The sequence below is a fragment of the Mytilus edulis genome, chromosome 8, assembly GCF_963676685.1.
Source record: "Mytilus edulis chromosome 8, xbMytEdul2.2, whole genome shotgun sequence".
NCBI lineage: Eukaryota > Metazoa > Mollusca > Bivalvia > Mytilida > Mytilidae > Mytilus > Mytilus edulis.
Window position 1 is genome coordinate 13,257,644 of NC_092351.1, and position 15,902 is coordinate 13,273,545.

The 15,902-nt window shown below is 33.8% G+C and overlaps 1 protein-coding gene across 3 annotated transcripts in view; it reads right to left on the bottom strand.

Annotated features, from left to right (window-relative positions):
• Positions 1 to 15,847, bottom strand: part of LOC139484842 (alcohol dehydrogenase class-3 chain L-like) — a 32,686-nt gene extending 16,839 nt beyond the window's left edge. Inside the window, exons 1-3 of one of the 3 annotated variants that reach the window (XM_071268837.1) lie at positions 15,754 to 15,847; positions 14,556 to 14,633; positions 12,740 to 12,841 (exon numbers count right to left, since the gene is read on the bottom strand). In XM_071268837.1, coding sequence (XP_071124938.1) covers positions 12,740 to 12,841; positions 14,556 to 14,576 — 123 coding nt within the window. In that variant the 5' untranslated portion in view covers positions 14,577 to 14,633; positions 15,754 to 15,847. Of the gene's footprint in view, positions 1 to 12,739; positions 12,842 to 14,555; positions 14,698 to 14,777; positions 14,799 to 15,753 lie in introns of those variants that run through there. The other 2 variants (XM_071268839.1, XM_071268838.1) reach the window with 2 other exon arrangements.
• Positions 15,848 to 15,902: the final 55 nt, after the last annotated feature.

The window sequence follows — 15,902 nt, forward strand, 5'->3', positions numbered from 1 at the left end:
TCACCGTACGGCCTTCAACAAAGAGCAAAGCCCATACCGCATAGTCAGCTATAAAAGGCCCCGATAAGACAATGTAAAACAATTCAAACGAGAAAACTAACGGCCTTATCTAAGTAAAACAAAATGAACGAAAAAAAAATATGTAACACATAAACAAACGACAACCACTGAATTACAGGCTCATGACTTGGGACAGGCACATACATAACTAATGTGGCGGGGTTAAACATGTTAGCGGGATCCCAACCCTCCCCCTAATCTGGGACAGTGGTATAACAGTACAACATAAGAACGAACTATAAAAATCAGTTGAAAAAGGCTTAACTCATCAGATGGACAAAAATACAAGTGGACGTGGATATATATATATATATAGAGAGAGATAATGATTTATCAAAAGAACACTTGTTGACAAGGAATAAACCCAGTTTACACAATACAACCAAAAAGTACAGAATTATATACACCTTTATTTTAAAGGCAAACCCTTTATCTTCAAATCGAAGCGAAAAATCACATTTACATTTCTTACATTCTTTTCAACATCAGACAGAACACAAAACTTATTATGTTAGCATTTCTATTAGTAAATGAATTTGAATTTAGATAATTAATGACTGTGTTTTTTGTCCTAGTTTTTCCTCACTCGTTCTTCTTTTATGATCACCTGCTTTATTTTGTTCGAGCAAATACTTTTGGTAAGCATGTGATATGATTGATACGGGTACCAGTATGTTGATATTTTCATCCCTGTTCATGATTTTCGATGGAATGTTGCAATTTGATATTGTGTAAGCTGATGAGTTAAGCCTGTTTCAACTTATTTTGATAGTTTGTTCTTATGTTGTGCTGTTTCACTTCTGTCCCAGGTTAGGGGAGGGTTGAGCGCTCACAAACATGATTTTTTTCTGATGTATCGATCTGACGAGTTAAGCCTTTTTTGAACTGCCTTTTATAACTTGTTCTTATATTATGCTGTTATACCACTGTCCCAGCTTGAGGGGAGTGTTATGCGCTCACACACATTCTGTATGTGCCTGAATAGTATGGGAAGTGGGGGTTCTTCAAGGTTCAAGGTTTTGCTCATGTTGATATAAGCAAGGAATCAACCAATTTGATTCCCCCCCTTTTTTTTAAGTTGTGGCTTCTTTGTACCACACTAGTAATAATAATAACAATATGAGTATGTAAAATATTTAATATCCCCGTCAATTCAGACAAACATGGGTCGGAGAGCCATCCACATGATGCCTTTACAATATAACAAAATTATATACCTATTTTATACATCGAGATAATAGAATGAGAATCGTCTACCACTCAACAGTATCTCTAACCTCACGAAAGGGCCAACAGTATGCTATCTTTCGTGCAGGGGTGTAAACTGTCGAGACTTGAAGTTAGTCTTTCCGGGGTAGTTAACTCTCTCAAATATCAGAAAAATCGCGAGCTTTAATCCAAGTTTTGAATTTCTTTGGCCAGTGTAACCATTTCACATAATATTGTTTGTTGGGTCCTTTTCCTTTCGTTTTGATGATGTTTTCAACTTTCCACATATCGTCTTCTCGAACATCCATTTTCTGCACTTCTGATTGGTAGAAGGTTCCTGAAATTTCTTCGTCTTGAAAATCAATAAGTCGATAAACTGGAATCCCACCACGTTATATTCTTTGAGATATTTTAAATATCTCTCCGCTCCATTTCTCATCGTATTCCCTGGAAAAAGAATTTCTTATGTATGTAATCCGAACTTTATCACCGATTTTGAAACGGAAAGGTTTTCGTACTTTCTCTGTCTTAGGTTGTAATCTTTTCGGCCAATACATTTTCCACCACAGGTTTGTCTCTTTAGATATGGTGAATTTATCTGGTGCCATGCCAATCGTTCTATTGAAGGTCTTATTGTAGCTGTTAGCAAAATTCTGTAAGTTATCCATATAATCATATGACTGCTTACTGGTGATAAATCTCATGATTTTTGATTTAATAGTCTTGATAACTCTTTCAACGTAATTAGCTTTGATTTCTGTATTTTGTGCAAATAAATGTTGAATATTTCTCTGTTTTAGGAGAGATTCTACTAATCTTGATCTGAACTCTTGTCTTTTATCTGTTCTTATTCTATTTGGTGATCTTCCCTTCTGATAAAACATGTTTCAAAGCATTCGCCACGGATTCGCCTTTCTTATTCTTTAGAGGTCTTAGCCATACGTATTTGGAGAATATGTCAATCACCACCAATATGAAATTAAATCCACTGTTAAATTTGGAAAATTTCGACATGTCCATCAAATCGACATCCCATTGGTCGTCTATTCCAATAACGATAACTCTGTTAACAATTCCGCTTAAACGACCCTTTTAAGGGTCTTTGTAAACTGTATGGTTCCTGTCGTTGTAGCTATTTTCGTATTTTATATTTACTAAGAACGAATTTTCCATCTGTTCGAACAAATCTGTAAAGTTTATCAGGCCCTGCAAAACTTGCTGGGTTAGCTGGATTGTAATAAATATTTTTCAAGTACTTTTCCCAAGAGGCCATCTTTACATATGGAATGATGACTATAGAATGATATACAGATTCAAACGTTGTTTTATTTATATAGTTGAGCTTTCATCGTCTTCGTCCTCCTCCTCTTCTTTTTCCTCTTCATCGTCATCAATGCTATTATCACTTTGAGAACCATCATTATATGTTTCGTTATCATCAGCTTCTTCTAGATAGCTTTCCAACATAGGTTTATATTTCCTAATGGCTACTTTAACGGCTTTCTCGTTGTCCATGCCATCGTTAACTAATTCTGTAATCATTTTCATGACTTTACCATGTAGTTTACCCTTTTGTAACTGTAGTAAATATTCAACTAAACTGCTATATCTGATCAAAAACTGATCATATCCTCGTCTTTTAGTTTGCGAGTGGCCTTACTTATGGCATGGTCTTCATTCATGTCACCATCGATGTATTTATCAACTTTTTCTTCCCATATATCTACATTTGCCTCTCTAGCAAGTTCAGCTAATTTTATAAAAGCCATATCTTCTCCACCTTCTATATCAATTTCGTTTACACGAGGCTTCTTTGAGGGTATGTCTTCATCCTCAATCTCCCTTTTTCTTTTTAAATCATTATTTTCCGGTTACCACTTATTCATATGTCTAGCTAAATCAGGAACGCTTTCAAAGACTACACCGCAATCATCACATGAAGGCATGATTTCTTTCTCGTCTGGTAAATACGTCTGCTCACTTTGAAATGATTCTTCAAACTGAGGTGGATTTGGTTCTTTTCTGCTTATATACTCTTCAGAAACACCCCCACCAACCATGTTCTTGTTTTCGAATATATTAATTTTTAGTCTGTCGTCTTCCGGTGTATTCTGTTTCAGATCAATGAATAAGCTCCCATATGGTCGCTGTGTTCCCTCTCTGTACTTATTCATAAATTTCTTCGGATTATTAGGATACATCTGTCTAGCAAATATGGCTGGTCAAACTTGATCACGTGGGTTTTTGAATAAGACTATATATTGGCTATTGATGCTCATGGTTCGACTCTCCTTTCCCTTCGAGACCGCATTCTGCATTATACAAGCTACGCTTAGGTTTCGGTGATTACTTCCCTCGACAAATAATTCGCACACATCCTTACTATTAGTGGCGTCTCTCATTAAATCGTCTAGAATGATTAAACTTGGAAATCTAGAGTCTATGAATGATTCATCATTCAAATTTTCAGGTAAACCTTGAACAAACAAAATGTTTTTAATGGTCTGTTGCATTTCACTAAATAATGGCTGCCATCGTTTATAACACCATATTATCCTCTCTGGTGATGGTGTAATCATAGTCCGTGCTCTCTCCAATAATGTTTTCATCCAAAACGTCTTACCTGAACCAGTAGGTCCAGCCAGCATCATAGTGAATGGATGATGTAGCATCACATTATGTGGCAGCTGTGGGCTATTTTCCTTCTGTGGATGAGGCATGCTACCTTCCTTTTGCGGAGGCGGCGGAGGAGGCGGCATGTTATCTTCCTTTTGCGGAGGCGGCGGCGGAGGAGGAGGCATGCTACCTTCCTTTTGCGGAGGCGGCGGAGGAGGAGGAGGCGGCATGTTATCTTCCTTTTGCGGAGGCGGCGGCGAAGGAGGAGGAGGAGGAGGCATGCTATCTTCCTTTTGCGGAGGAGGCGGAGGCGAAGGAATCGGCTGTGGATATACACCATTGCTCTGTAGATATGATTGACTAATTCCGTGTTTATTTCTATGATGTCGCAACATATTATCTTTTCTTGAAAATCCTATCTTACACACGGGACAAATATTTGACATCGTATAGAGCTCTCTAAACACGTCCGCTTCCTTCGAATGATAGACGTACAGTGATTAAAATATTGATTTTCATCCTGATTATATTCTCCAATGTCCATAGGCCAAACTTTGTATCCCATCATCTAGTAAGTATCTTTTATCATCATAAGGGGATAAGCCCAGTTTGTTGATTGATATATTATATAACGTATGGTCATATGAACGGATCTGTGTCATAGTAGACATGTGGATCTCTTTATTGAACAATATGATACGGACAACCAGACATTATTCATATCAAAGGGGCCTATCGCCACTGGTACTCGCCCACGGGTCGGAAAAACGACTCCTCAGTCTACCGACCGTATGGGTTCCCAGTCTTGATACTGATATGAATAAAGATCTGATTGATATTCAAGAATGTTTGACTAAGGCTTTCGCCAAAGTAGTCACCACCCGTCAACATTTCCATCACTGGAAACAGAGCTGCTCTCGCAGTTAAGCAAGACTGCAAAGGTTTTGGTCGGAGAGGTCTTCCTGACTATAGCGGGGCATGCCACATGACACTTCCTCTCCATTGTTAGCTAAATGACACTGCCCTAAGTCAGTACACCTTACCAGTGCAGGAGAGTACTTCAAACTTTCGAGAACTTAAAATTAAAATACGGTATCCCCCCCTTTTCCCCATTATTTTGAAAATAAGCATATGTCTATTCCATTTATTTGTTATTCGCTAAATTAGTTGGTAATTTAAAAATAAAATTATCAAGAAAACTTTAATTTATATCATACAATCCTTTAATATTAAACGTTAAAAGTTGTTTAAAATAAACAAATTATTAGCCATACCAAACCTTTGAATCGTTAAGATACTGTTAATGTAAACTTGATTTCACCTTTAGAATGTCATCGATAAGACTGTACGAGCCCCGCAATTCACAGCGTTTATATAGCAGAATGTTCATGAATTGTGGAAATTCCGTAATTTACATAAGGCGTATTTGTTACAGAAAAACTGGTTTTAGTTTTAGGTTTTGGTTTAAAACTGGTTTTGATTGGTTTTGGTTTAGGTTTCAAAACTGGTTTTGGTTGAGATATTTTTCAACAAATGTAAAGTTTATCTAAAAAACATGATGTCAAAACTACTTGGGCAGGTTCGTCTCTTCTACACATCTCCAGAATGTCTTTTGGTGAAGAATTTAAAAAAATGAATCTGGGCTCTTCTGGCGGGATATTCTACAGAAGATCAATAAAATAAAAACTCAATTTGCGTTCAAATATCGCAGATTTTTGTTCGTCCAGAAGAAATGACTGTAAAAGTGTGCTCTGTTCGTTACAATTTTCTTTGTGCTTTCCTTTAACTCAATTTTGTTAAACCAACCAGGCTAAACCACCATTACTAGTATTTGATTTTTAAGAATAATCTTAAACTGCACAAGAAATCGTCAATGTTTGTCTGGAATATATATTAAGGTATATAGGGGGAAAATCTGAGACAAGTGCCGGGGACAAGTGCCTGTGAAAATGACTGATAAAAAAGGACATCTTAGTCTATCCATTTTTGGGGAAAGACGGCTTCAAGCCGTCAATTCCCTAATGGGGTTGGCCAGAGTATCATTCCCTCACGTCAATCATTTTGTTTTGATAGTTTGGAAACCCCCTCAAAATGTCATACTGAAATTGATTACAAGGAGAACAGATTGACTTTAAATACATTTTTTACACATTTCCCTTCTGTTTCTCGTGAAATTATCGTATATTGAGCTTTCCCATACACTATATACGTTTCTTCTACAGTCCGGAAAAATCAGTATTACGAAATATTCTAAATATATCTAACCTAGTGACGTCATTGTTGGAATGCCACACTACACAGGGATATCCTTTATTCATTATAAAAATCATTCACAGTTTGTATACTTATTAAACATCCGTATTTGTTAAATGTAAACCTAATGATGTTTGCTGTAGTGTAGATGATTCACACACCAACGTGCAATGCTTTAATCTGAGGCTATAATCAGATAATTTGTAGGTCAACTTTCGCGGTAAACAATGTCAATGGGGATACATGAGATTGGGGAGAAAAACGTCAGTTTTCATTGTTTCTGTAAAGTTCTGTTTTTAGAATCTTCCTCCAATTCAGGAGCACCTCAATTGATGAGTACTTATACACTAAAGTCAAAGTAAATGTTTCTGAGCACTTAAAATGTGACATTTAGTATATGATAAGTAGTCTTCTATATAAAAAAAATTTGTGTACCAACATAATTATTGAAATGGTTAAAAAAAAAATAAAAAAAATGAAATGTTGCTTTTTGTAGTTTATACCTATTGAGATTGGGGAGAGCAACTGCAGTTTTCATTCTTTCTGTAAAGTTATGTTTTTAGAATCTTTCTCCAATTAAGGAGTACCTCAATTGATGAGTAATTACCCACTTAATGAAAGTTAATGTATCTAAACACTAAAAATGTCACATTAAGTATATATATATGATAAGTAGTCATCGATTAAAAAATAATTTTGCGTACCAACATAATTATTGTAGTGGTCATTTTTTTTTTTTTTGTCTTTTTTTTTTTTTTTTTTTTTAAATATTGCTTTTTGTAGTTTAAAGCTATTTATTCATGAATTTTACAGAAATATCAAAATGTGGGATCTGGAAACAAACTTCACACAGCTTATATCAATCATATTTGATTTTATAAGTACATGTATCCCTGTGATGAGAGTTGTAACTGGGAACTTTATCAATGGAAAATTAAAACTGAATAGATTTTTCAGTCCTCACTTTCTTGAGAATACTGTCACAAAAAAATGAGAAAGGTCTTAGCCTGCCCTTCAGTTGTACATAATTAAAATTCTAAAATATAGTGTAGTAGTTGTTAAATTCAATTGAATTTTAAATAATTAACTCCCAACTTTAATCAAATGTTTTGATTTAGAAGGTGCAGATCTCATTGGTCCAAATTGTCTCTATGATGAATTCTTGACTAAGGAAATGAAATAACAATAAACAACAATTAGTTTCATTATTGTCAGCCTTTCTATATGTTCTAGCTGTTCTTTTGTTCATTCTTTGTATGTAGACTATCAAAAGATACCCCCCTAAAAATTGAAACAATGGCCGTCTTTTCCCTCAGAGCTCTTCAGCTCTTTGATTTTTTTCAAGTAACCGAAGTGGATTTTTTTTTGTATAAATCAAAAATAATAGAAAGTTCTCAAAATCATTTTTCTCTGGTGGTCCTAGAAGAAAATCTTCTGGTCCTAACTATATTTCTAATGCAAAATTTCGATGGTCAAAACCTTTGGACTACCACTTTTCAAAATCTTTCATTGTATATGGATCTGTATGTAAGGATACAACGTAAAGCAGACGTTTCTTTAGATTTTTTTTAATAAACTGAACAGTTGGTTGTGTACTGATGACACTTCAGTTTGGGGGAATAAGATTTATTTCAGTACTAGTTGCAGCTAGCTTTGAACAAACTTCCAGTAATTGCAAATACTCTTAGTTCGATGTTTTGAGTATATTGTCTTAATGTTAGTTGGCCGGTTTCTTTTGTGTGTCCCGTACCGATCGTTTGAGTTTATCTTATTACAAACTGATTCACGCATGTTGTTCTTATATTTACTGCTACACTACTTTTTTAGCTTCGGAGAGGATTGAGAGCTTTGTACTGTTATACCACTGTCCCAGGTAAGGGGATTGTTGTTATCCCGCTAACATGTTTAACCCCGCCACACACATTCTGTATGTATGTTCCTGTCCCAAGTCAGGAGCCTGCACGTCAGTGGTTGTCGTTTATTATTGTGTTACTAATTTGTTTTTCGTTCACTTTATTTTGTTAGTTTTCTCCTTTGAATAGTTTTTAATACATTTGTGATTTCTGGTTCTTTTATAGCCGACTATGTGGTATGAGCTTTGCTTATTATTGAGGGCTGTATGGTGACCTATGGCTGTTATTTGTTGTGTCATTTGGTCTCTTTGAAGAGTTGTCTCATTGGCAATCATACCACATCTTCGTTTTTATATCAACCCCTGTCATATTCTTTATGAACCTGTTTAGTGGTTGTCGTTGGTTCATGTCTCAACTCATATTTGATTTTTTGTAAATTGTTTTGTTTTGTATAGTTAGGCCGTTAGTTTTTCCGTCTGAATTGTTTCACACTTTTCACGGCCTTTTATAAACGGCTTTACAGTATCTGGTTTTGTCATTGTTGAAGGTTGCCTTTAATTGCTTACATCCACTTCATATTTGGATAGTTGCCTCAATAATATCACACCTCTTGATTCTTACATTATATACCAGACTTTTAATCTCGTGTTTTTCTGAACATGCATGAAATATTTGTCACTGGGCGATAACAATTAGCATCAATTTAACATTGTGTTTAATAATCCTTGACAGAGGTGTATTTTTTTGCTAATAATTTAGACATAAAAATAAAAAATATCTTATTTAATTTAAATTATTGGTAAGATACTAACAGACACAACCAGTCAAACTATAATAATCTTTGTTAAAAAGAGATGTGCACACTGTATACCAATATCAATGAATTATCAATGGTGGTTCACCATACCTAATCACAATTAATTATATACAAGTTCAACATGGTACCTGTCAAATGTTTCAGTGCTCATACCAATTTGAGAATGGAGCCAATTTTTTTCTAATTTCACAATGAGTTGTGTTTATCTTAATGCAACAACATATAGACCAAAAATCACTGACCTAGAAATGACGACTTAATTACAAATTTTAACAATTCTAACAATTTCATAAGCTCTTGTTCTCAATCTCAGGCTATTTCAATTTATTTTACAGTTATGAATTCTAGAAATGTTTACAATTTTTTTTCTGCCAGACTCAGAAAAATAGCAATAACAGCAACAAATAAATGACCAAACAAATACATGTACATGTAGTGTTCAGAATTAACATTAATTATCTATATAAAACTATGTGAAGTTAAAAAAAACACCAAACACAAAAAGGTTAAACTAGTACATTAGTATTGAAAATCCACTAAAAAGATCAATTTGACCATAGAAACTGCGTAAAATTTTTCGCGACCACTACCCCTAAACCCTGAACCGAAACCACAAACCACCCTTGGACATGGTTTGAATAGTTTCTGGAACCAGTTTGGGTTTGAGAATAACAAACGGCAAACCAGTTTAGGTTCGAAACTAGTTTCAAACTGGTTCTCATTAACAAATGGAAAGTTTAACAAACTAAAACTGGTTTTGCACTAACAAATACGCCTGTAATCTGATTGGTTAATTTCAAATCCGGCAAATTTTTTCGATCGATAATCAGTTCAGTCTAATTTACCTGTTGGAGCGATCAGACGTAGTTTTCTTTGCTAGCAAGGCAAATTTATTTTTTGCAGTCTGTCCTGATGTAATACAAAATAATTTGAAATAAAAGCATTTATAAATGAATAAGTTTATCAAAAATGAATATTACTTAAAAGTTTCAGTACAGCCTAATAAAAAATAAAAGGTTGAAATAAAGAACTACTTGACATGTTTACATTAATGGTCATTCACCCATGTACTTAATCACACCAGGTTATTGAGGTCAACAGAAAGTGTTGAAATGTCTTGTTTATCAGTTTGGTATTTTATAGTAAAAGGATTTCAGTTTAAAAGTGAATATGATCGAGGAAATAATAAAATAAGTTTTCAATTTATACTATATATTAAAATATATGATTAACGGAGGGATAATAGTTGGATATTAAACAAAAGACGTATTGTAACAGTATGTATCATCGAACACATTAAAATAAAATACTTGATCAATCTCATCTTTGGAAGAATAATACTATTTAATTCAACTAATAGTAGACATTTGCGGAAACAAGGTCTATACCTATGATTACACTTAAGACTTACGATTACAGTTGACGAAAAACAAGGGGTCCTCTCAAAATTAAAAAAAAATCCCAATTGAGATACAAAGTAAAATAAAAAAAATAATATTTTCATCATGTAAAGTCTTTTCGACGACACACAAATGCAGAAACGTATGGTCACAACAAATGTGAATCCAGGGAAAAGCATATGACCCCGACCGGTTCTCTGTCGTAAAAGACCATTAACATCCGCTTCAATTTGAAGTAACATTTCAGGAGTTTCACTTATAAAAGGAATATCGGGGTTGCTTGCAAAACAAGTGACCAACACATCTCTCCCAGTCCAAAAGTGTACCTCATTGCCTATAATATTTCCCTGATTGTAAAAGATTGGTCGTTGATCAAGCTAGGACTACCAGGGTAAGAATCATACGACGAGTGAAATGTGTATTATCTGTTGGAGTCTGCATCAGGGCAGGTAAAGCTGCCATGATGGTAAACCTGTGTTCTTCATAAGGAGGAAAATAAAATAAATGCGTGAAATACACTTATAATTTATTAATTTTCCGTATTAATAGTTTCAATCGCTTTAAAAAATCAAGCGGTATATTGTAAAAAGGTGTCGTTCGTCTTTTATACGATAACACTTTTGTATCTATACAAACAAATGCTTCCTAAACGACTTAAATAGTGAATGTTTGTTTTAACAAAAACGTTCAAATCTTGCCAAATAATATAAACGGTATTTTTATACTGTTTTTGACGTGTTTTTGACGTAGTAAATAACGCGTTGGCGATTTTTTTTTAAATAGCAGCTTATAATTTATTCCTAATGAAATATGAAAATATCTCGTTATAAATGATGTGTTATGTGTTTGATTAAGATTCGGATCCACTTAATATTCGTGTGCATTCAAATATCTATACAAGCAAAGAGCATTTAAGTCAAGAATGAAGTAATATAATTTTATGTGATTACATATTACTAATTTATCATGTTTATATTTAAAGAAATATAAAAAAAAATCATCGTTTAAGAAAATTGTTTGACTTGCACTAAATCTTGATGTGCATGGGTTCACATACATCTGTGTACTTAAAAAAAAACCAATTTGGATGCTTTGATGTGCAATAAATCTAAAATTGGGTTCACAGCTAGCATCCGTGTAGTTTAAAAGACAACTTACGTGCTTTGACTTGCAATAAATCTAAATTTGGGTTCACAGACATCCGCGTACTTTAAAAGACAACTTGGGTGCTTTAAGAATATTTAAACGAAATTCTTGGGGATCTATACTTTGAAATGCTTGATCTAATTTAAAATGTATATGTTTAATGCAACTCAAGTTACTTTTATTTTTTTTTAAAAGAAAACGATGAAAAGGGGCATTTAGAACCCATAAATCAAGAACAAAAAAAAAGACCCCACCGTGGGCAAAATTAAAACGACGAAAATACAAATAAAAGTCCACAAAAACTCCACAAAGAAAACATATTGTTCATTTCTCGATGACGATAAAAAAAATCAACTGATTTTGACGAATCATGATATATGTTTTCCAATTATTATAACCGTTACGGTAACGTTTTAAATTAAATGATTGACACCTCTGACAAATAAGGATAATTTGACAAACCACAATAAGGCATTTCAACCATCTTGAAAGATATTTGTTTTTCGTAAATTGTTTTGTTATAAATAAGGCCGTTAGTTTTCTCAATTGAAATGTTTCATATTTTTCATGTAGGGGCCTTTTATAGCTGACTATATGGTATTGGTTGATGATGAAGGTTGTACCTACAGTTACCTATAGTTGCTTCCATCCACCTCATTTAAATTTTGATGGATAGTTGTCTCATTGGCAATCATACCACATCTCCTTATTTATATAACAAAAATGTTTCATATCATGGTAGGATCAGAAAAATATATTTCTTCAAATTACCGGACGTTACAATAAGAAGCATGACGGATGACAATAGTGAGGTAGAAACTACTAAACGAGCCGGAGCACAAATTCTGTAAAGACCAAAACCCAAACTTTACTATCAGGATGTATAAATACGCACACACGTCCGATTGACATCCAATGACACGTTTGAAGAGAGTACCATGTCATCAGCACGTCAACGAACTCTTGCAAAAAAATTCTTGTAGGTACATGTATTTGTTAGTGACTTATTACAAGACAAAATGCCTACTATCTGATATATTCATGAATATTCATGAGTAAGAGAGTATTATACGTAGCACGTTCTGTGATTTGGAATCCTTGCAATAATGCTTTTAGGGGTTCGTAAATGAGCTACATTGTATCGCCAAAACTATATTTCTGATCATCCAAACTGCCAATTCTCTCCAATGGTACTAGTTTTAATCAGACCCCTTTCAGCTTTCGCATTTCATCACGGTCGATCTGCTTTTTAATACATGTACATGCACCATTCTTCTTCGTGTTTATTGTGTTCTTGTCCTATTATAGTTTAATATAATACATTTTTGAAATATCTGTGTTTGCTTTATAAAAGTAATATAATATATTCCAAAAAGCCATAATACCTTTACTCTAACTTCCCCGTTCTTTGGTGGTGCCACCTCGACAGTCTCTATGGAGAGGGGCTTACCAGCTTCCCAACAAACAGCCGCTTTACATTGTATTGGCTGTAATGTAAAATTAAGGATTACTTTATGTTAAAAAAACAAAATAGATTTTTGTTAATGTGTGAAAACTGACCACTGATACAAATTAAATGATACGTTTGTTTGAAATATATGTAATTTCACTTGAGTAATAGTTCTTTGTGACAAAGTTGGCCTTAAGTAAAACTTTTTTGATAGCTGGATTAAGTCTCATTGGTTCGTGCTACGAATATGTTTTGTGTATATTACATTTTAGTTTATTTTAGGGGCTTCGGTGGCTGAGTGGTCTAAGAAGTTCAACTACTGTATACCAAGCCTGTCAACACCACGGTTGGGAGTTGGAACCCGTAATGTCAACACCGAGGTTTGGAGTTGAAACCCGTACGTGACAGGTGGTTAAATTGTTAATTGACAAGGATTGCCAGTTTTCATGCCAAAAAATATTTCTGTCACGAAATAGCTAAAAGTGCTGAAAGTGGCGTTAAACACTAATTACATAATAGTTCTTGACAAAAAAAAATGGTCATTATCGTGACATATGGACTGCCCACAGGACAGTGGTATTGACTGAGATAGTGATAATGACTGAGTCGAAGGCGAGGTCATTATCGCTGCCATAGTCAATACCACTGTCCTACGGGCAGCCCATGTATCACGATAATGACCAGTTTTCAAGAACTATAATGTTTATTTCATTGAAGAACCATGTCTTTGAAAATTCTCATAAACTCAAAATGTCCAAAACAAACTCGAGTAGTTGTACGATTTCTATGGGAAACGATCGATTTCTATGGGAAAGATTGAAGACAAGTCGTAGTAATACTGTCATTAATTTTAGTGCAATTTTTCAGAATACAAATACTTAATCAAGTTTCTATAATTTTATTATTTACGAAAACATATGGTAAGCAATTCAACAACTTAAATATAATATTGAAAACAGGAATATGTTTTATTAAAGTGACATCGTTAAAAACAGGAAAACCACGCCCCATCGGTCATTAACAGAGAAACCACTCCCCAACGGTCATAAACAGATGAATGCCCCACCCCAACGGTCATTAATAGACGGAAACCACGCCCCATCGGTCATTATCATGCAAAAGTCCATTAACGACCGGTTTTCTGGTCCGTTTTGTTCTGTTAATGACCGATGGAATTTATTACTGAAGAACAATGAATGGCATATGGTCCCTTTTTATCCAATAAGAGAAGCTTATTTTGAACCGATATGAAATAACAATGAATAAATAAATTTAGTTTATTATACAATAATTGAATGCAGTTAAATCCTCAGGTTAAATGTCGCACTTCGTGATTACTGTACATGTACATGCTTCTGTTTGTCTATACACATTCATGGGTCGAAAGTACCAAAGCTTATCAGTATATAGCATATACTATAATAATAACTGTTTACTCGCACATTCATGGGTCGAAAGTACCAACGCTTATCAGTATATAGCCTATACTATAATAATAACTGTTTACTCGCACATTCATGGGTCGAAATAAAGTACCAAGGAATTGTATATTTTATACAATTCCTTGAAAGAACTAAAGCTGTGATAATATAGTATATTCGCGGTAGAGCGTAATGATTGTAAATAATATACGTCAATGAAACAGTAAAGCATCAATACAACATGGCAGGCTCTAAATCATCTCGATGGCGCAATGTAAAGTATAATACTGATAATATATATCAATCTATAGATTAATTTGAAACACCTACCTTTGATTTTGTATCTGCCATGGCTTCAATTTGTGTTTACGTCAAATGTTAGCATGAAATCCAATATAAAAGCTTGACCTTCAAAAATTGAGGTTTTGAATTACTTTTTTAAATGTATCATTGTACTTTAAATGTATTGAAACGAAAAAATAAAATAAACATTTTTATGGTTGACATCATTTAAACTAAAACTTCCGAATAGCTTCATAAATTATAACTCACATGGTGTTTTTGCAAATTATATTTGTGTTGAAATAAGATGGATTTTCCAAGCATGTTAATAGTATTATAATATGTAACTTTAAATGACAGAGTGGTTGGACAATAGTCCTTTCATCTGTTTTCAGGAATGGTGAGATAGGTTTGCTGGAGTTTTGGACGAAGCAATTCCGAAGAAAATCCCTATGATACTGATTATGTCCTAATAATTAAGTCCGCTATTTATACATAAATCAAATGGCAAGCTTAACAACTTAAAAAAAAATATACCCAAAGAAATCGAAAGGGAAAGCAAAAGGGGAAAATGTATAATTACAAATTATTTTTCTATGTGCTACAATTTATAAAAAAGAAGGATCCGTAATAAAACAGATGGACTGTGTAAATAAATTTTAACCGCTAGTTTGCTTTAAATAAGAAATAAAACAGCAATATACACCCTTCATTATATACATGTACCTCGTAAACAAACTGTCCCCATCTGGCAAAACTTAAATTGAATTCAAACATTGGCGGCTCGATTGGCGGGGTAGTTTTCACAGCAGACATACAGTAAGAAAGTCAAACTCGATAAATTAAAAAGAAGACTTTGGAGTGAATTACAAGAATATAAAATCTTTTGAAATATGACTACTGTTTCCTTGACTCCCAGTTTACCAAATATTTTGAGCTCTATGGTGTTCGCCCCTTCCTTCCGCCCCCTCTTTAATGAATTTTAGGGATAGTTAAATTTTAAATTGAATATATAATGCATTTATTTACAAAACGTTTTGTGCTCTTTGAAATTAAAAAAAATCTAACGATACGTTTAATTAAACCATAGCAGAGTCTCGATCTATTATACATGTTATAAAAGTGTGCATGTATATTAATTTGTAAATAGTTTTGCTACATTAATCATGTTAAAATTCGACAAAGGCTTGAATACGCATCTTTTTTACTTTTACATCAACTAAAATTTATAAAATACTTAACTGACCTCTTTAAGAATATGCAAAGTCAACTGCAATTATATATATAATTTATACTGTGTATACGCTATCCGTACCAGCAATTTGTGTGTACTTACCGGTAAAGAGAGCACTTAAGAGGGTGTTCATGTTCCAAAACGTTGGAACCAATCAGATT